At 41.7% G+C, this 21,466-nt stretch overlaps 1 protein-coding gene across 1 annotated transcript in view; it reads left to right on the top strand.

Moving 5' to 3' along the window:
* Positions 1–1,019: 1,019 nt before the first annotated feature.
* The window catches only part of LOC104168045 (RNA polymerase II-associated protein 1-like), a gene marked incomplete at its 3' end in the record, with an annotated part of 23,707 nt that continues 3,260 nt past the window's right edge, over positions 1,020–21,466 (top strand). Inside the window, exons 1-13 of the mRNA XM_009708488.1 lie at positions 1,020–1,234; positions 2,218–2,366; positions 2,926–3,018; positions 4,377–4,557; positions 6,611–6,787; positions 9,788–9,994; positions 13,541–13,656; positions 14,084–14,182; positions 14,672–14,773; positions 15,541–15,708; positions 17,999–18,181; positions 19,730–19,864; positions 20,043–20,222. Coding sequence (XP_009706790.1) covers positions 1,045–1,234; positions 2,218–2,366; positions 2,926–3,018; positions 4,377–4,557; positions 6,611–6,787; positions 9,788–9,994; positions 13,541–13,656; positions 14,084–14,182; positions 14,672–14,773; positions 15,541–15,708; positions 17,999–18,181; positions 19,730–19,864; positions 20,043–20,222 — 1,980 coding nt within the window. The remainder of the gene's footprint in view (positions 1,235–2,217; positions 2,367–2,925; positions 3,019–4,376; positions 4,558–6,610; positions 6,788–9,787; positions 9,995–13,540; positions 13,657–14,083; positions 14,183–14,671; positions 14,774–15,540; positions 15,709–17,998; positions 18,182–19,729; positions 19,865–20,042; positions 20,223–21,466) is intronic.

The following is a 21,466-nucleotide window of genomic DNA, read 5'->3' as shown; positions in this document are numbered from 1 at the left end:
GATGCTGTGCCTCTGATGTTCTTGGTTGATGCTGATAATGGAGTAAGTAAAATCTATTGTATTGGACCAGGTACTTCTGTGGCTTTGCAAATCCAGGGCTGTGTTGTTGGCTTTCTGGCAGTTGAAGCACTTGTTGGCTGACTTTCTGCTGGATGAGTGCCATTCTGCTCCCAGCTGGCTGGTAGACGCAAGTGTTGACTTGTCTAGTAGCATGTTCTTTGGCAATGAAGAACACGGTAAACGGTTTTGGCTGGGACTTGGGTACAACTAGTTGTGTCCTGAGGTGATGCTGAAGTAGGGTGGCTGCAGTATTGAGCTCGTTGTGGCTGGAACAGAGTTAATTTTCTTTACAGTAGCTGGTTTGGGGCTATGTGTTGAATTTGTGCTGGAAACAGTGTTGATAATGGAGGGGTATTTCAGTTACTGTTGAGCAGGGCTTACACAGAGTCAAGGCCTTTTCTGCTCCTTGCCCCACCCCACCAGTGAGTGGGCTGGGGGTGCATAAGGAGCTGGGAGGGAACACAGCTGGGACAGCTGACCCCAGGGATATTCCATACCATGTGATGTCATGCTCAGCCTATACAGCTGGGGGAAGAAGGAGACAGGAGGATGTGCAGAATGATGGCGTTTGTCTTCCCAAGTAACCGTTATGCGTGATGGAGCCCTGCTTTCCTGGGGATGGCTGAATGCCCCGCTGCCAATGGGAAGTAGTGCATGAATTCTTTGTTTTGCTTTGCTTGTGTTCTTGCTAGGCTTTTGCTTTCCCTGTTAAACTGTCTTTATCTCAGCCCACGAGTTTTCTCACTTTTACTCTTCTGATTCTCTCCTCCGTCGCACTAGGGGGGGGAGTGAGCGAGTGGCTGTGTGAGGCTTAGTTGCTGGTAGGGTTAAACCACAACTATGTACAGAAACAGAAGAGTGGGACAAAAATGAGTAATTTTCCCTTGCTGTCCCCATCTTATTCCACGAAATCCAGTTCTGTAACCAGTTTTCCGTGTCTTCAGTAGGTTCTAGCAGGCTGGGCTGCAAGAGCAAGAAGGCAGGATGTTGTCGAGACCAAAGCCTGGGGAGTCTGAGGCAGACCTGCTGCACTTTCAAAACCAGTTCCTGGCAGCCAGAGCTTCACCTGCAGTCAAGATTGTGAAGAAAGCAGACAAGAGGAAGGGGGAGGAAGAGAGCACAGATGCTGAGAGACCCCCGCTGCAGGACAGCAAGGATGTAGTCATGTTGGATGGTAATTTCCCTTGTGGGCTTCTTTGAATTACTAGGATTCTCTGTCCCTCTCAGTGTTCTTCAGTGCTTGCCTTTTTACCTCCCTCTCAACTCTATGTTGCTTTTGCCCTGCATGTGTGTCCTCCTTGCAGTATTGTTTGTTCTTAGCTTTGTTGGAAAGTGCTCTTGTCCAATACTAGCATCCAGTAGAACCACCTTTCCAACACATTCCCTTTGTCTACATTTATCAGCTGTCTGTGGTACCTTTCCAGCCTCAACCCAAGCAGTGTTTTCTGTGATTTGTACCCGTTGGACACTCACTGCTTATTTTGCTATCCATCCAGAGCCTGTTCGCAGTGTCTTTGACGTTTAGCTCTGCTAGTAACTCCAGCTTTTAGCCAGCAGATCTGGCCTGATAAGCCTCCTTCCTGCAGTTTTGTTTTCCTCCAACAGTAGTCACTGTAACCCTTCTGTCATGTGCTTAATAGACTCAGAAGCTCAAGGTGCTTTCTTAAAAGCAACAACTTAAATCTTGCAGTGCTTGGTTCCAGATACGGACATATGATCCCAGTTTATAGATAGTGAAAAGGAGGCCTTGACTTGCTTGTGATCATACAAATCACTCACTGTTAGAGCTGGCAGTGCAAATGTGCTTTTCTGTGCCTGAACACAACCTGCAAGGACACTATTTGTTTCTATACAGCCTTGCTTCTTTCCTTAATACTTGCAGTCAGGCCTCAGTACCCTTTCCTGCTTATGCAACTCTTTGTATTGGCACCAAGGTCTTTTCATAAATAATAAAATTCTTGGCCATGTTTCTCTCCACTGCCCAGTGCAAGTGAGAGACAGAGGGCTCTTAACTGTCTTATTGCTTCCTCATCTTGTCTCTCATCAGAGCAATAATAGGTGCTATTAGGGAGCCTTGGTCTGGTACCTATTGCACAGTAGTTATATATAAGTAACTTAACTGCTTTTTTTTTTTTTCTTCTTATTTCTCCACCCCAGATTTTCCTGATATTGTCCCAGCTCTAACTCCAGCTCCTCCAAAAAAGTCCAAGATCAAAAATGCTTGTGTCCACTTCGAAGATGAAGATCCAGAGGAAAGACTAGAGAGGCATGATCAACACATTACAGCAGTCTTCAGCAAAATTATTGTATGTCTGTTTTTTATGTGATGGTCTAGTGTTTTCTGAATGCTGTGAACTACGCAGCGGACAGACATGAAGGGTTTTGTTGCTGCTTTTTATTTCCACAGTGTAATGAAGCAGTTGTAGCACTGTAGACCAGTGTCCTGGAGCACCTTGAAAGAAAAAGCAATTTCAGTATATTTTTGCTATCAGTTAAATACGGGTTTAAATTTGCTTTCCAGTCCAGACAGCCTATAGGTCACACTGCTTGCATGCAAGCGTGTGCTTTAGTGTGAATTTGGGTGAGTTTCTGGACTCTCTAAGGGGGATGTTCTCATTGCTGTGCGCTGGCCCAGGTTTTCCTTTATCTGATTCTTTGATTGGTATGTGGAGTTTGGCAGCCCAGCCTTTTGGAGAATAGCCTCACTTTGGCTCTAAATAAGCACAAGGTATTCTGAGCCTGACAGTGATGTTGCAGAAAGCTTGTGAGCTGCAGACCTGAGAGATTTTTGAGTCCACTCTTAGCTAAATGATAAAGTCTAGCGGCGGCAATGGTTTCTACAGGGTTTGAATTTTTTTGCTGCAGGAACGAGACACGAGTGCAGTAGCAGTGACCATGCCAGTGCCCACAGGAGACCCGTTTCCAAGGACATTTCACCGCTCTGAGATAAAAAGTGAGGTAAGATTAGGAGCATCTGTATTAGGCTACTTTCATTAATGATTAAAACTTCTCCACAACAAAACCTAACGCTTGGTGGGTGTTAGGGCTCAAAATAAGTGACGTGGCGCACTGGAGATTATGAGCTAACTCAACATATCTCTGGCACTGCCACCTTAGTGTAGGAGAGAGTTCTACCAAGCTGCCGTCAAGTAGGCACTCTGTACCATACTATTAAATAACATTGGAATCCTTTCAGTTTAGGAAAAAGGCAATCCCCTTCAGTTAACTTTAGTGAGGTGGATCAAATCTGCGCTGCTGTAATAGAATTGAACCTGTTTTGCTTGTTTTTGTCTGAGGAACAATGTCCATTAATTTGTCCACCAGGTTTGATAAAGTCTATACTTACTGAAGTTGCAACTGGTTTCTCCTGGCATGACATTTGAGTATGGCTGCATAGATTATCTTCTGCAGCTTTTTGGTTTTTGACGTAATTTTTTTTCTGAGACTGTAAAACTGGAAGCTGTGGCTGCTTTCAGCAGTCATTGCTGTAGTACCAAGAGCTGCTGGCTGAGTGGGAGTCAGATGCTGGGGATTGATAAGTGATTGATAGCTGTGGTTGCTTTGAAGAGGTAGCTTATTTTGAAGGACAGCTTTTTTGAAAGGAAAGAGTAATACTTTTTAAAATACCAGTTCTTTTTAGCTGATGCAGGACTGTGCAAAGCAGCTACCAAATGTTCAGACTGCCTTTTAATCTTCTTCTCTGGACTGGGGGCATGCAAGAGTTTTTTTGCTTAGTCTGCTTTGGATTTCCTGTGTATCCTGTGCCAGGCTGTTCAGAGCCATGCTCTTCCATTGCATAGGCAAGCAGCACAGTAATTTAGTCAGGATTATTTTAGCACCACTTGCCCACTTCTTACTGTGTAAATCTCTTCACCCTGCTACTCTCTAATCGCCTTATAAGAAGCCTGTTCCAAGCATGTGGTGAGCACAGTGCAGTACAGCCCCATTTATCCTCAGAAATGCAAAGTATTCAGCTATGCAGAGTTTCCAAACAGCAGGAAAGCTGGAACTGTTGTGTTTGGTGATATTTTAGGTGTACTTGCCTAGCTTGAATTCACTTATAATTAATCATCTTCATTCTTTAGGTAGTAAAAATGTTCATGTTTTTGTCTCTCTGTCCCAGCATTAAACTGTGTGTTAAAAAAAGAATAGCGCACACACAGAAAAGGGCAGGTGGCTGCCAGCAGCTTCTATGTGTCATGTCCCAAAGCCTGATCTGAGAGTGTCTTTAGGATCAGATCTATACACTTGTTAGTGGCAGGTGTGCGGGGGAGTCTGAAGAGGAAAGTGGTGACACATAGCTTCCCTGTTTGCAGGTGAAGGTGGGATCTGGAAGAAAAAGCATCTTTGCACAGAAGATGGCAGCGAGAAGAGCTGCTGAGAAAGCAGCAACAGCTCCCTCCGCTGTCGAGTGTCTGCAAATAAGATCAACTGCTCCGGAGGCCCTGGATCCTGAGGAATCAGCAGGAGAGGCACCTCTCCCCAGCATCAGGGATGGTAAGTGGAGAAGGTTCTGCTTATCCAGCCTACCGTATTTACATAGCTTTAGTAACTATAACATCAGTGCACCTTATTTTTAAATTAGGGTAGCACTGTTGTCCTCAGTTTAGGAGTCTCAAGGTCACTTGGAATGTCTGTGGTGTGACAGGGATTTTTGGGTCTGGGACCCAAATTAACATTCTGAAAATTGGGTTAGCTTTCTCACTGATTTGCTTTTTGCTTCATACAGGCCCAAATTAGATCTATTTTTCAAGGTTCTTGTCCTCCTTTTTCTCTCTGTTTTGTTATATGTAAAGTTTTTCTTGTTTCATCGTTGATGTCCACCATTTTAGGAAGAGAGTTCTTCTTGTGTGTGATGAAGGTGTTTGAGACCACTGTGATGCAGGTTCTCTCACCTACCTATAAGCTGAAAGCTCAGTCTTCTGTCACCAGATCCGCTGCCACGAGACTGTGACTTTGCTCCATAAGGAATGCTGTGAGGCAGTGCTGATGAGTCAGTGCCACCTCTGGCAGTTACTTGTCTGACAGCAACGGCAAGGAAAGATGAAACCAATTCAACTGGTACCAACGTCTCCAGGCTTTTTTGTTTTTATTTGCCCTCCCACCCCCCTTGGGCAGTCCTGTTTGCTTAGGACCACCACATGTTTGGATTATTCCCCAACACCCTCTTTTTTACATTCAAATAGAAGCCAGATGTCATTTGAGGGTTATCGCCACTTGGCTAAGGTTTCTGTGTGCCCTGACCCTGTCAGAGAATTGGTAAGAGAACCCCCAGATGTGCTGTGCGTACACAAATCCACCATCCAGCTCAATGTACTGTCCTCACTGTATATCCTGTTACAATTGTGCCTGTGTGTTTCTGTCTGAGAAATCTCAAAGGCAAGCACAGCAGCCCTATAGCTGTGATCCTCTGGAAGTAGGACACTTCTGAAATGTAGTAGCACAACAGAGGGACCAAAAAATGACTTGACCTCCTTAGCAAGACTGTTGTGGCAGGATGACTAGAAGCAAGAGGAGAAGCAGGGGAACTCCATTTCTTGTAGTAACAACGTGTTTGTGCCTGGTAACCCTTGGCTTCCTTGCTTTTGGTGGGAAGCTTACTGAATCTTTTACCAGGTCACTCTATCTTCTCATCTCTTTCTGTTCAATATGCAAGATAACTACTGTGGAAATGACATCAGACCTTACTGATGTTATGATAAGTGTCATTACTGCTGGTTGAACAGGGGTTTGATGCTTTCAGGGTTGGCTGGTTTAGGGTCATAGAGGTGTTCCAAGTCACTATATAGAGCATATGAACAAAACATAAGGAATAAAGCTGCTAAGTCAGGTCCTTTTATAGTGGGCAGCAGGACAGCTGGAGGGTCTCACTCTGACCGAAGCAGCATGTTACCCTGCTGCTAGAGTTAAGTGATGTCACCCTTTAAAAAGGTTTTAGATCAGGTGATAAAGGAGACTTGATTTTGTTCAGGGTAGGAAAAATACCCTGCTGTTGGAACTTCTAATATGTTTAACCCTTGAAGGTGAATACAGGCCTGTGTTGAGAATGGATCCTGTATCACTCCAGAAACTCATTTACCTAATAATTTTAATTCTCTGTCTCACTCAGCAGATATTTACTAGGTCATGATTCAGCTGACACACAAATGTGGGTTCAGGTGTTCTTGGGCGGAGAAAGAATCTAGTATTCACTAACTTGAAAGAATGCTCTGACTTGTCAATTGTGAGTTAGGCTCTAGTTTACCTTTTCTTGCTGTTGTTTTGCATTAAAGAAGCAAAATTCCTTTCCCCTTATCCTTCCCCAAATTCATAAAGAAACAAGGTGGAAATGATGTTTAGTTGTGACATGGGATGAAAACCAAATATTTTAGTTTTGTTTGAAGCTAAAATGAACTTATTTACTCCTATTTTAACTTGGCTACCAATGTAAAGAAAAAAACAAAGAAACAAAAACCAAATTATGCAAGCCTGGTAATGACAAAAATTGAGATGCATTCATAATACTGTAGACACTTAAATCACTAACTGCTTTCTCTAATGGATCTTATAGATAAAGCTGGTGACTTTTTCACCTCTCAGCGGCCTTGTCTCATAACGGGAGAGGGTCTTGGAAACCAAAAGAGTGAGCAGGAAGCTCAAGCTATTCACAAAGAGAACTTGGAGAAGCTGCGGTCCATGTCTGAGGAAGAGATCCTGCAGGAGCAGGAAAGGCTTCTGACTCAGTTGGGTATGTGCTTCCCGGGGTGAATTCTAGAGATGTGGAAGTTTACTGAATGTGTAGGTGTCCTGAAGTCTTACCAAATTCACAGATCAAAGATAGAAGCTTGGGACTCCTGCTCGTTGCGTATGTGGGTAACCTAGCTTCCATGTCATGTCAGTAGCTTATGAGTAAGAATTAAGTGTGAAAGAATTAAAGAGCACTTATTCCTCAGTGAGAGAGGACTTGGCTTAAGTCCCTGTCACCTCCCTTTTGCTGTGGGATAAGATGGTCCATGCACTCTGTTAGTTTGCACACCAAATACCTGCTTACATATACATGTATTTAGGTCCTAAAATGTAATTCTCCAAAGCAGATAGGAAAGCAAAGCTATTCTTAGGATGGCTGTAGCAATGCGGAGATGAGAGGGAGCCCTTGGTCTTCACCTCCACAATACTTAAGACTTGGTCCAGAACTGTCCTTTCCTCGATAGGGGAAACGTGTGGGCATGTGGGAGATTTCAGTTCAAATCTGTACTTGGTAGAGCAGAAAAACTTACAACTAGTCTTGAACTTCTTGAAAAAGTGTTATAATTATCTGGCTGTTGGGTGCAGATGTTCTGGCAAGGGTCTCATCTCTTGTTTGGAGCCCTCTCTGCAGTAGTGCTCTGGGAATGCCTGTCACTAACAGCTGATGACAAGATGGGAGAGAACACTGAGTGTGGTATGTTTGATAACACTTTGTGTGATCTAGGGCACTGTAAAGCTTGTTGGCGTTGGTTTCAGTGATTTTATACGCTCAAAAAGAGCAGATGTACAGATGTAGGTGGCAGACAAGGGTTTTTGAAATTCTCATCATTTCAGATTCTCTAGCATCAAACTTAGGTGTGAGTGGCATTTTGGATGCATAAGTCTCTTGTGGATTTAGCTTAAAGATCACATTAATGGTCTTGACTTCATTGGAAGCAGCATGGGTATAATCGGAAAGGTGGCAAAAGAACTGTACAAAATAATTGCAGAGAGTATGTTTAGGTACATCCTTCATTTGGAGAGCTGACCTCTCCAAACTACCCGAGGTGAAAAAAAAATATCTCTTTTTTAAACTTCACTGCTTATGACAATGCAATGTGTATGAAAAATATCTTGTTTATGCACTTTCTTCTTGTGACAGTTTTGTGATCTTTGCTCCACCACTCCATCCTTTGGGATATTAGTGAATACTTAGGGAATTTAAAAAGGATTGGATGTATTTCAAGTATTTTTGATCAATAAATTATTTTCTAAAACAATTTATTTGTTTATATGCCCTGTGGGTTAAAACTGTAAATCTTTCAGTCTTTGAGGCCTTAAGGAAACTGGGAGTGAATTTGGCATTCTCAAAATATCTGTGGTTAGGGAATTATGCATGATGAAGCAACACTTAAACTAAACTGCTAACTTACAGATGAACTTGTGAACTGGACAGGTGCAGAGATGTGGATTAAAGAGGCTTTTTCTCCATATTCAGGAGTGTGAATAATTTGTGGGTGTTTAATCCTGCCCAGTCTCCGAATTAACCTCTTAGTTAGGAAGTAGATGAGACTCTGTAGTGTGGAGTATGAGGATGGGTAGGCAATTCCGTGCTGGGCAATGTCTTCAGGGTCGTCTTGTTGATACGGTTCTGGTTTTGCCCACGATGACTCTGGGCAGAATTAGACTTACTCTCTGACATACTGTGCACAGATTGACATAATCAGTGACTTGTTTGTCACTGTTTGTGTGAAATGATAAAATAATGAGTACAGTCTTTTCCTTGCTGTGTACAGTGAAGTGTGACAAAGCGAGAGCTGTGCTTGCATTCAGGAAAAAATACGCATGCTTTAATGAGACTGGACTGAATGCCTCTCCTTCACCAAAGGAGGTTTAAGCTGCATCGTGAGGAGAGTGTGCAGCAATCACAAGTGTGGGATAGATACCTGCATCCTCTTTGAACTGCTTCAGAGACATGGAAGTCTTTCCCTTTTTGGGATGACTTCTCTCAGGTACAGAGCATTTCTGAATTGCTTGTCTTTTTTCCTCCAAAGAATAAATAACCAATGTAGGTGTTACATTCTGTTAGTTTTTACATCTCTGACACTGCTTGTTGGAGTATCTCTGTACCTTTTACAGGCACACTGCACAGGCTCTTACTGTTCATCACTGTCATAAGCATCCCAACAGTATCTTCTAGATGAAGAGTATTCAGAGAGAAAGTGCACTCCATCAAAGTGATGTGAGAGATCTGTAGCAGATCTGAAAGTAAAATGATGATCTTCTGACATTTTCCTATTTTAGAGCCATAGGCATATTTTCTGTCCTTCAAAACACCCCTGCCTCCCAAATGTTCCTCCTCTTCTCCAAAGCATGAAGAGAATGGCCATGTCTGTTTCCTGGATGTTGTCAGACCATAATTGACTCTCAGGATGGGGTCAGTTCAGAACAAACAAGATCTCCTTCTCCTAACATAATAACTAGACCATGCATTGCAGCTCTAGTGCAATTCAATAAAGAGCAGGTAATTCTTTTTATGGTGTCTGTTCTGTGTATTCTTGTAGCATTCAGATTGATGCTACTGAGCGGTCCACAGGCAGGGTAGGTGAACTGTTGGACCTGGATTCCTTCCATAAGTCACAGACCAGAATTCTCTCCACAATGAATAGTCTTGTTTGGATGTACCTTTTCAGCAGCAGTGAGGGGGAAAGAACCAATTATCTCTTTATTTGTAAGCTCGGAGAAGAACTAGAATTTTTTTGGTTGCTTTACCATGAAAGACATTTATCAACTCTTTCTCTGGTGTTGCTTCACTGGTCGGTTGTATCCAGCTTATGTGCTCAAGAGATCATAAAGCAGTTAAGTGCCTCAGTTTGAAAAGAAGTGACAGTTGGTACAGAAGGGAAGGGCACGTAGAATGGGAATGAAAAGGCTAAAACGTAAATAGCATGAGCTGTAGGCATATAAAGTATTTTGAGACTTTCTGTCACTTCTCTGTCTGTCTCCTTGTCAATACTTGCAGATTCCAGTTTAGTTGCTTTCTTAAAGTCACGACGTGGTGGCAACGAAGGCCAGAAAAAGGAATTAAAAATGGAGCAGAACACACCAGAGGAGTTTGTGGGATCTCTGCCTGTGGCTCAGCGTGGTGTAAGGTCATCTCTTTCTATGCAGGAGTCAGATCTGGAAGAATCTGTAAGGTCGAAAGAAAATATGAAGGTAGAAATCACAGGTAAGAAACAAACTGCATGTTAATGTTCTGAACATAAATGTAAGGGTTGTATGGTGTTTGCATCAATCCAGATTGGGTTGATGTGGCACTTTGTTAGTTATACAACTCAGGATTTTATAATGATATTTAAAAAAAAAAATACATATTTTGAGTTCAAGAATGTCTGTTATTTCTAGCTGGGCGCCACAGATTAGAAGGGTGATACACTGTGTAACAGAGGTGAGCTATTCAGTGAGAGGTTTTTGGTTTTGAAATTTGTTCTGAGGTCTCTGAAGGGAAAATGTGTTTTTAAACTAGGCATCATTGCTCTTCTGTTCAGCTGTGTGGACAGGGAAACAGAAGATTGTGGTAGTGAGATTCAGCTACTGCTTGAATAATTTCCTTTAACTGGGACTACCTGGGGACAAGAGGGTGTTTAGAAGCTAAGAGTTAGTGATTTGCTCACAGGATAGCATGGAGATAACAGTCAATCTCACTTCAGGGAAATTGTTCATATAGTGCATGCATGTCTTATCATGACACTGTTCCTGATGGACCCACTCTGTGGCTTGTATGTCAGAGCCCACACGGTGATTTCCACAGGATATGGTTCTTTTCTTTGTGCTGTGGATGGAGGGAAGTATTAAGGTATAGAATGTTCTGCTTCTTTGGAAGAATTGTACAGAGCTCTTACCTCTTACTTTGTAATGCTCAATCTATGCCTGTGTGAGGAGAAAGCTGCCTTGTCCCCAGCAGCTAGAGCAATCCATATATTCTCATGGCAGAGAAAAGTGTTTTCCCCTTAAGCTTCTGCTCTTATTGTTGCTTTCCTCACTGCAGTTTTTTTCTTTATCCATTTCTTTTTCTCTGTTATGATTTTAGGCTCCCATTCTCACCTTCCCCACACTTTTGCTCATAGCATGTCTCTCCCTTGTTAACATGTTTCTCCCCCAATTTCATGTCAATTTTTGTCTGTCTCCATCTCTTGATCCTCTCTTCTGATGCATTCTTTGTGTCCCAGTGCAACGTGCAGACTGATTGAAGAGGTCTCTGAATCACTCCTGGCTTTCAGCTTGGTGTTTGCAAGAGATAACAACCATTTACCATTTTCTTGATGGGAGGGATGAGTCTGTGAGTGTGTGTGTGTGTGTACATGGGCAGAAGAAGGAAAGCTGATTAGCCTCTTATTGAGAAAAACACTTCACTGAACAGTCCTTTTGCTGTTTCTCCCTAAGTTTTACTTTTCCATGAATCCATCTTAATCAAAAGGACTTATTTTTCTTTCTTTTTAGTTGCAGAACAATCGAGTGCACAAGTAGCACCAGGTTAAGTGGCATTCTTTTACTTGCCTGGGAGCCTGTAAAGGCTGAACAAGATTGTAGTAGTGCTCTTGGGAATAGCTCAGCGTTCAGAGCCTTGTGTGCTGACAGCATCTTTTGCTTCCTATGGAAGACTGCACAGGAAAGGAGAAGAGGAGTTTTCCCAGGTTATTTGAAATAACAAAGAAAGGATGAGCTGGACCACAGTTATAAAACCAAGGGAAGCCTTTCCAGTACCTGAATTTATACCTGCAGCCTATCTTGACCAGCAGGAGATGTAGAATATTAATTTGACATTAGCACTTAGTATTGGGATTTTGTATCTGTTTGTGCTCAGAAGTAAACTCATAATGAATAACCTAGCAGAAATGGTCATTCTGAATTTCCCCAGAGACATGATGATGATACAAAGCAATGGGATTGCTCAAAAGTCAAGTTTGCCTCCTTAATGAGGTAAAAGGCTACTGTTTCTAATAAACAAGATGGCGAAGCCTTTATCCAGCAACTTGTAATCTTATAAAATGGAAAAGTAGATTCTGGCACCGAGACAAAACGGGAAGCAAAGCAGAAAGGGAAGAGGTTGGGTGGTAGTCTTTAATATAACCCAAGTCTGAAAAAGTTCAGTGCAAATATTGCATTCACACTGTCAACTTGTGTTTCTGTAAAGGGATTTCTCAGTAACTGAACAATCTGCTCATGTCTTGGGATACATATCCGTCTTTTCTTGTTGACAAGATCATAATACTAAGGGCTGGTGGTAATAGGCATAATCCTATTCATAAAACGATTAACTGAACTCTATCAACTTAGTCATTAATGGAGAAAACAATTTGTTGAATTACAAATGTCAATAGATTTCATTTTTCTGCTGATTTTTATTTCCTCTAGTTTTGCACCTACCACCCACAAACATTCATTCCACTTTCTTACATTTCAGATGCTTTTTCCTTCTCTTCAATTAAAATGTGTGCTGAGCCTTTGGCTGAAATTCTGTGGAACAGCTTTCTGGCTGAGGAAGATAACTCTTGGTTCCTTGCCTGACTCAATACCACATTGATCATAAGGGTGAAGCTTTGTCCTAGAAAGGATGAGTGCCCTTCCTGAAAGTTTATCTGCTAATTGGAGGAGAGTAAAAGGTTAGGTTTTTGAAAAGATCTGATGAAAGAAGAGCATCTCAGTGGGACTCATTCTTCCTTGCAAGAGAAGAGCAGAGCACTAATAGCTGCAATGCAAATGACTTCTGGGCTGCTTCAGCAGCAGTGATGCTGCTGCTTTTCATGCCCTCAGACTGCCTGTTCGTGTTCTTATGTGTGATTTCTCTTGAGATAGCAAAGACTTCTTAGCTCATCTTTTCTCATGCTGGTATGGGATGATAGTATCCTAGTAGCAAAGCATTACCTTTCCTAGTGTTCAGATCATTTCCGGTTACATCTCTTCTGTCCCTTCAATTGGGAGATTCTTCCACATGCTGATCTGTCTCTTTCCTAGGGCAACTCTTGTGATGTCAGGTGTAAATGTCTTATTTCTCAAATTCTTCTAGTCGAAGCTCTTTATAAAAAGTTAAATCAGTAATTTCTTCCTTTAGTACTTGCACCTCTGAAATTCTTGTTCAACTGTCCAGTTTTCCCACTGAGCTGTTTCTCAGGCAAGCTGTGTAAATTTTCAGCTGTTTTGATCTTTTCTTTCCAAGCTGATCCCATCAAGCCTTTAGAGGGGGACGCAGAATGAAGAGCGGCATCGCAAATGCGACAAAAGCAGGAATAGTCGTGCTTGTGCTCTCTCCAGTGTATCTAGGCTGAAATCATACCAGCTTCCAATAATTTGCTTGGATCTCTCTGCATTAATACTTTTGAATCATTTCACATCTCCCCTAACGCCCCCCTCCTTGGGTGATACTAGTTTACTTTCTCAAAAGTAGGGCTGATACTATTTTTCTGCCCTGGTTCTGATCACTTTGCTTTGTGTCCTGACTTCTGTTCAACTTCTCCCAAATTAGCCTTGTCTGTGAATTTCATTACAGTGCTGTTTACTTCCTCTTCTAGCTCTCATGAAAGATGAAAACAGCTTTAAACCTTTGATGTTTATGCATCTGCCAACAGTCAATTTGAAAATTGTTTTCTTCATATTTTACATGAATCCTATATTTGATGCAATCTTTAAGCCAAATAGGTTGGCAAAGAGGGGAGTAGTATTTTCTTCATCCCTGCCTTGGAAAGTAAGACTACCATTTTTTTCCCCTCCCACAAAGATGATGATCTACCTGTGAAGCCCAGGAAGGAATGGATTCACATGGACAATGTGGAGTTTGAGAAGCTGGAATGGATGAAAGATTTGCCCTCACCCCGGCAGAAGAAAACCAGAAAGGTTTGAAAGCAGAAATGGATATTTTTCATGTTTGTCTGGGCCATGCTTCTCAGCAGTAACAGTTTTGAAGGCTTCAAAAACTAGTCCTCTGGTTGCTCAATCTGTAATATTTCACCAGGCTGAAAGATTCCCCAATTTCTTCGACAGGGTTGGATAATACATGGTCAATGCAGTCTGTAGTACTCAAGCGAGCTAGGAAGTGAGAGTGTACCAACTGTAATCTGGGATGAAACAGGTCTGAAAATTAAGAAAAACAGAAAGAAGGAAAGAGAGGAGTAAATTTTTTTTTATAGAATTTGAGGCCTGACCTGGGGAGTTTTTGAACTGTCACCTTCCAGCAGTTGATGTAAGAAGTGGTATTTTAAGCAGTCAATGGAGTGGAAGGCAATAGAAATAATATTTTTCTCCCTCCACCCTTTTGTTGTAGGGAATGCAAGCTCGATTCAGTTTAAAAGGAGAATTGATTCCTGCAGATGCTGATTTACCGACGCATCTAGGCCTGCATCACCATGGAGAAGAGGCAGAGGTAGGTGTAATATAGTAAAAGGGCACAGCCATTTCTTGTTTTCTGTATTTGATTTGGCAGATTCCTTTTATGTCAAGACATTTTAGTGACAAAAACCTTAGGAAAGTGCGGACAGGTGACTTTCTTTTGAAACAGGCTCCTGAAGAGAACTTGGGTCTGCATGTGTTAACTGCTTTACTTTCAGAAAACTCCATTAATGCTTTTTCTTTTTAATGCTGTTAAGGATCTGTGGTGTTGGAAAAAGGTGCACATACATCCTTTTCTTAAGAAGTTCTGTTTTCTCCTGTCCCATCAATGGTTAGAATCTCTTTTGCAATTGCCACAAAGCAGCAGGCAACATTGCATTGCAGTTTATCTCCTGTTATGTGCTATTTTACAGTTAATCTTATTTTAAGGGGCCTGTTTTTACCTGTAACTGAGGGGGTTTCTTTGTGTGTGTGGTTTTTGTTGTTGTTGTTTGTTTTTGGTTTTTTTCCTCCCCCAATTTAGAGGGCTGGTTATTCTCTCCAAGAGCTCTTTCATTTGTCTCGCAGCCAAGTTATTCAACAGAGGACACTGGCTCTACAGGTCCTAGGTCGTATTGTTCAAAAGGTAAGTCACTTCCCATGGAATTCTTCCACATAATTCAAGTTTCTGGTGGATCAGGGCCCAGGTGCTCTGGTACTGGTTATTTGCTTTCTACTATTCAGTGAAGGTGAGCAAAATCACCGGCAGGGCATTCTTTTTCACTGAGGATCTCCTTACTGTTAGAAGAGTTAAGTGTTGAGACATAACAAACTGAGTTTCAGGTTTCTCTGGAGGGAGACGCTTGGAAGTGTTGTTCGGTAGCAGTGCTGCAACTTCAGTTCTGTTGTTACTTTGGACACAAGTTATTTTTTTGGTTTTAGTTTTGGGACAAAACCTATCCTTGGCAATGACCCTTTCACTCCTGTTGTCTGAGCCAGCTTCATGATGCACTTTTTCTGTAGGAGGTGAGAATGAACCAGCCTACTCAGAGCGATGTGCATAAAGCAAGATGAATATTTACTTCTGTGCATATTTTCGCCTAACTCTTAGGGGAAGCACTAACCTTCCCTGCAATGGCAGTGGAGGCAGAGAAGAAGAAACAGTGTGGTTTTGAGACGAACAATGAGGCAGAACAGGGTGAAGTCAGAAGATGGGTCCAGACTTTAGAAAGAAATGTTTCCTGCATGAAGGAATGGGATCTGTGTGCCTCTGTAGAATGAAAGGAGAAAATAAAGGCAAAAAGAATCCTGCACACAGTTTAGCTGCTTTACAGTAGAAAAGGGAAGAGGGAAACACACAGAATGTTGAGATAAGAGAACTTTAACACTGGCTCTGTGTGGCATACATTTCAGGCCAGAGCTGGAGAGTTTGCTTCCTCCTTGAAGGGCAGTATTCTGCGTCTGCTGCTTGATGCTGGGTTTCTCTTCTTGCTGCGTTTCTCGCTGGATGATGCAGTGGATAACGTCATGGCAGCATCTGTTGGTGCTCTCCGGGCTCTGCTGGTGTCACTTGATGATGAGGTGAGACAACCACTAAGTGCCTGGGTTTGATTTCATGATGAGCTATTTACAGGAATCAGAATGAGAAGACAAGGTAAGTAGCTTGAAAAAAGGCTTACTGGATGGGTTAGCTTAATGGTCAGTAGAATACCATGGCTGTGCTTTAGGACAGACAAAGGAGTGTTTTATCCCAGTTTGAGAGATTTGGACATCTTTTCTCCTATTTGAATTAGCTCTGCCCCATGATTAAATTCAGCGCAGGCTGCTGAGGTTCTCTTCCTTTTGACATCTTTCCAATCTAAATCAGGCCACTACCAGTGTATGTGTACATTTTGGATTTTTCAGTGTGGCCTCTTATGTTGTTGGCTTCTTGTTTTGTAGTTTTTTCTACTTCTGAGCAGATTAAACATTCTCTCTACTTTCCCTTATGCCTCATAATGATGCTGTTTTCTTTTTCTCTCATTGTCCATTTTCTGCTGTTCTCAAGTGCTTTTCTTACACTGATAAACACCTAATTTCGCCATCTTATATGTCTGTTTTCCTCTTGATGCTTTTTCTCCTGTTAGAAGGTTGAAACTTCTTTCAGGTGTTCAGAAATAGTAGAACCCTGAGCAGTAAGATTAAGATGTCTTCCTGGTTGGACAGAAGCAGTCCGTTATAGGCAAAGCATGCTGTGGGCTGTGTTTCAGGTTCCTTCCGTGAGAGATGCTCCTATGTCAGACTGCAAAGGGGCTGGTGATAGAGAACAGTTGAGTAGATCTCAAGAAGCTCCCTACAACTTCTCCCAGGCCTTTAGAGCTATTCCTAGTCGGGGGGCAAGAGAAATGAAGGACTAGGTAGCTTTCTTCACATCTTGCTCCTTTTCTAAGCTATGAGCCTAATGGTGTTCTGCTAGATGGGTCCTGCCCACCCATGGTAGGTAATTAATGCTACGAATCAGCTTCTTAATGTGCTTTTCTTTCTTCTGATATTACTCTGGTTTATAACTGTCTGCAGTGCTCTGATTCTCAAGTGAAAGCTTGTGGCATGATGTCTTGTATAAGCGAGGATTGCTGACTGTCTCGATGCCAAAAGCAGCAGTGAGTGGTGTGTCAGTGTATTTTCTCATTTGGAGAGTACTTCCCAGAGTCTCGTGGTGCTGAGTTTCAGAAGGTCTCTGAGGAAGGGACAGGGCTGGAAAGTCTGGCCTTTTGCTCTGGGATTTGTAAGACGAACAGGATTTGTCCCCACTATAAACACAAAAGATCAACACACATAAAAATCATGCTGTCTGGAGGTTTTGTTCATTCTTGTGACTGGGAAGGAAGCATCTTTCTCTTTGTTTCTTTTGAAGACCCAGATACTTGTGCTTTTCCTCCTCTTGATGAAAGGAAGGCTATAGTCCCAAAATCTGTATTGCAGATGAACTCATAGCTTCAACCCCTGAAGTCAGGCTTCTTCTGACCATGTCATCCACTCACTTACCAACTTTGTGTAAATTTTTTTTTTAATGTTTGATAGTACTTCCACTTCCTTGGCACTTGCGTTTGAAATTTTTCAAAACAGCTCAGGGTTTAGTTGAAGTCTATCACTTCTTTTCTGACTAATATGGTAATTACTTCTGATTGCCAGTTCAGGAAATGGAAATTTAAAGCAGTTATTAAGTAGTGCAAGTGTTCAATTTGACTGTCTTTTATATTCTAAAACGTTTGGGGAAAGTAAGTCTGCTATGGGAGCAATCCCCTCTCTGAAGTGATGAAAGCTCACCTATTGCAGTATTGCCCTAGAACTTGAGAGTATCTGTCACTGTCATTAGCCGTGAACAAAAAGGGGATTTTTATTTGCTGAAGCTGAGAAGTGTTCAAACAAAAGCCAAACACACCAGGCAGTCTTTATTTTAACATACCAAATTTTACATGACCATTCTATATTTGTGACCCAAGTTCCACACGGGTCCAGAAATGGGAATAGAGCCAATAAATGCCAAATTCCAGTTTAACTTCTAGAGCCTCGGAGGTTTGTTTATTTTTATCTTAAACGCTTTTCAGTTAAGCTGCATTTCTGTAACCTGTGTAGTGAATTTAATTCACCTCCAATAATTCCTTTTCATGGTTTCCCAGGTGTCTGTGGGTCACAGGTTAAAACTGGTTTCCTGAAAAAGCATTGCATTCTACTTGTACATGTTTAGAGTACCCTTTATTGTGTTCATGTTTTCCTGGGGTTAGGTGGGAATCAATAAGGCTTTCTGTAATCAAAAGCATCCTTGAAAATTTTTTTGTCTTACATAATTTCTTTGTGAGAATTTTCTTTTATGTGCTTTTATTCTCCTTAGAAATATCTTGATTGGACTTTCTCATGGTACCAAGGGATGGCTTCATTCCCCTTTGTCCCCAACAATGAGGAGGAAGAAGAGGAGGAAGAGGAAGAATTAAATGGAACGGAGAAGTCTCAAGATAAAAAATTAAAGGATGAAAACAAGCCAGATCCAGATGTGGCCCGGTATGATGTTGTAAAGGTAAGCACAGAGCTAGACCTGAAATCTTTTTAGGAAAATAGGCTCTACGCAGTGGCTGTGTGTGCTGTTGAAACGTCTGCCTTCCTGTGTATGCTATTAAGAACATACTGAGCAAGAATTAGAACTCTATCCTGGCTGGTGGATGTTTATGTTTCTGTCATATATTAGCAGGAGGGTAATTTTATTGATCTCTAAAAATACTGAGACTTGACCTGTGTGATTTCAGTATCATTAAGTGTCTCTAACTTCCTCTAGGGAAACTGGCAACAAGCACACCGTTGATCTTGTAAGACTTGCTGAAAGACTGCATACAGAGATGATTTTCAAGCTCGCTCACTTGAACTAGAAGTGAAAAAGTTCCAGCCGTTATTAAAGTGTCTGTATGCACTTTTGTGAACTTAAACATAAGCATTACAGCTAGATAGTTCAGAACTAGTTAGATTTGTACAATGGTGTTCTTCTTGTATTTGACACAAGGTGTCTACTTAGCATTTCCCCAATTTCATTCTTCATATTTGCATTTCTCAGATAAAGAGTTACAACATTTGAATTTCTCACATATTTAAGACTAATTTCGCATTCCTGGTACGAGATCTAAAAATGGCAATCTAATCTTTGTCTCAAACTCAGCCTTGGTGGAGCTGATGCAACTCTCTTGCCTGCTGCAATCATTGAAACCTGTGATCACATCACTTAGTTCATGTGCTTGAGCCTGTGTTCGAATGGTACTCGATTAAAAGCTTCACTGGGCAAATGAATTTGTAATTGGGCATCTGGTCTTGTTTAGAAGCTTCGTGATTTCAGATGCATTCTACTGGGTGACACTGTTTATAAAGCTTAACAAAAGACTTGTAGATAGAAGACATGAGATCAGTTTGTGATTCTGGAAACAGTTGTGTGGTTCAGCATAATGGATTTTAATTTGTTCCAAGTGGCCTGAACTCGGAAGATATTTGGGATAAAATTCTCCACTGTTCCAGTTGTGAAATGCAGTTTCACACCTGCCTATTGGCTGTTACAGCCCAGTTAGTCCATGCAGTTGGAAAAGGAGTATTTAAACTAGCAGCTGAACTCGGTCAGGCCTAGAACTACAACCTTGCTGTCTGCAACTTTTAAAAACTATTGGTACTACGAACTCGGGTGTTATGGAGTTGCCTTTTCCCAGAACTGGGAATGCATAACGCTGCATGAAATGATTCAAGGAGCATGAGAACCCTTTTTAGCCACATTAGGTTTTATTAGTGCTTTATAGGGAAGGTTATTTTCCTATTGCCTATTACAGTTTCATACTCTGGAAAACACAAGTATCCAAACCCCACCAGTGGTCTGATTCAGAGCAGAAGTTCAGTCGTTCCTGCTCTCTTGAGCTAACTCTTGCTCATTTGCTAGCGTACTGGCAAATCAGCAGAAACTGATTTCTTTGTTTCCCCACTGGTAATTTTAAAACTGTCTCTCTGCAGAAGATGTAATTGAATCTGCTTTTGTCTTCCAGCAACTGCATTTGAGAGCAATCGTTAAGAGCATAATGGAATTTTTTTTTCCTTTCAGGGACTTTTGAAGACACGGATCCAGCACCGGCTGAGGTACATCCTGGAGGTGGTACGACCTGTTCCAACAGTAGTCCTGGATATACTGCACATCCTCACCCATATAGCAAGGCACTCCTCTGAAGCATGCAGCCAGGTAAATCTCCCATTGTACAGGAGCTCAGGAATGGTAGAGAAAGGTTTGAAAAAGGGAAGAAAGAAACAGGTAAAGTTATGGCAAGGAGATCAGACAGCTTGTGTGTTTTGCGTGTCTTCTGCAGGTCTGCATAATTGTATACTGTTAGTTATTTGTGCTGCCTGCTATTTCTCTGCAGCTGCTTGACTGTCCTCGGTTGATTGAGACCATTGTCAGGGAATTTCTCCCTACGCAGTGGGATCCCCAAGTGGCTGAACCAGGGTGTTTACTCACCAGCCTCCACGGAGTTCCTTGCGCCACTGCTATGAAGTTCATCAGAGTGTTGGCATCTGGAGGCCGAAATGCAACAGCCAGGCTGGTGAGTGATTCTTAGGAGAGCTTTTCTGATTTCAGAGGCCTTTGTTCTCTATTCCTTACTTTCAGATTAAAGGTAGAGGATTAATTGGAGGTGACTGAGCTGAAGCTGAAATAATAATTGTGAAGAAGGTGCATATATGTGTTTAGAAGGAATTTTTGACAGCGTCATAATAATGTCATCTTTGCTGTGTACCAGTAGAAGAGCTGGCTAAACCTTTTCTCTGCTTCTTTTTGTTTGTTTGTTTTGCGTAGTGCATTTATGCAAAATCACATAGCACAGCTCAGTGATAGGGTCCAATAGCAGATGTTTAGAGCACACATTGGTGTGTGATGCTCTGTACAATCCCGTGTTCCAGTGATAGGCAGGTTAGGACTGTATAAACCAGAGATTTAATCACTATACTTGTGTTTTACAGCCCTCATTGAACTTTCCTACCATTAATTTGTCTTAATAACTCTGAGGTCATTCATCAGTATTTCCAGCTCCTCTTATCTACTTCTGGACAGGTTTTCCACTTCAGAGATAATTGCGTTCACTCATATAGTTCATCACGCTGGTGCTATAAATGCATAACATCTACCAAGAGCAGCACCCATTACAGTGCAATGAGCACTTCTTAGGGTTTTTAGTTCAGTATTGTTAACAGCATCTAATAAATTACCACCCAGAAAATCGCTAACATCAGCAGAACACCAGTCTGTGCTGTAAAATACATAGAATAATGTGCTGATAATGGATAGTGGGATATTTAAAGGCTGTAGGTGGTGCTAGGAACATAATAGAAAATCTCTGCATGTTACTCTATTTCAGGCTTTGTGTACTCCAGATGTTTCAAGGCATGCAAAAATTGCTTACAAGGTTCCTGCCGCTCAGGCTTTGGTTCTCTTGCACTCTCATAGGGCTTGTTACCAGCACTTAAACATGGGAATGGAAGATAATAAAAAGACTAAATTAAAATCATCAATGTAGGAATTTATTTTAGCTAATAACAAAATTCTTCCATCTTCCTCCTTTGGAAGTAAATTTGACTTTGCCCTCTGTTCTGTAGGAGGAGTGTCAGAATTCATAGTTTGATTCATCAGCTCCTTTGCTTTCTAGCTGGTGTGCATCGATTCCCCTACAAGATGTCTCTAAAGAATTTGAATTTTAAATTATCTATCATATGTCCTTGTGTTGTGGAAAAGACATTGTTATCTCATTTGTTTAGACAGAGCACACACAAGCTTTTCTATGTGTGGGAGAGG

Source organism: Cariama cristata, unplaced genomic scaffold (genome assembly GCF_000690535.1).
Source record: "Cariama cristata isolate BGI_N322 unplaced genomic scaffold, ASM69053v1 scaffold23829, whole genome shotgun sequence".
In the NCBI taxonomy this organism is placed as follows: domain Eukaryota; kingdom Metazoa; phylum Chordata; class Aves; order Cariamiformes; family Cariamidae; genus Cariama; species Cariama cristata.
Note: the sequence above shows the minus strand (reverse complement) of the source record. Positions and strands in the feature narration are given on the sequence as shown.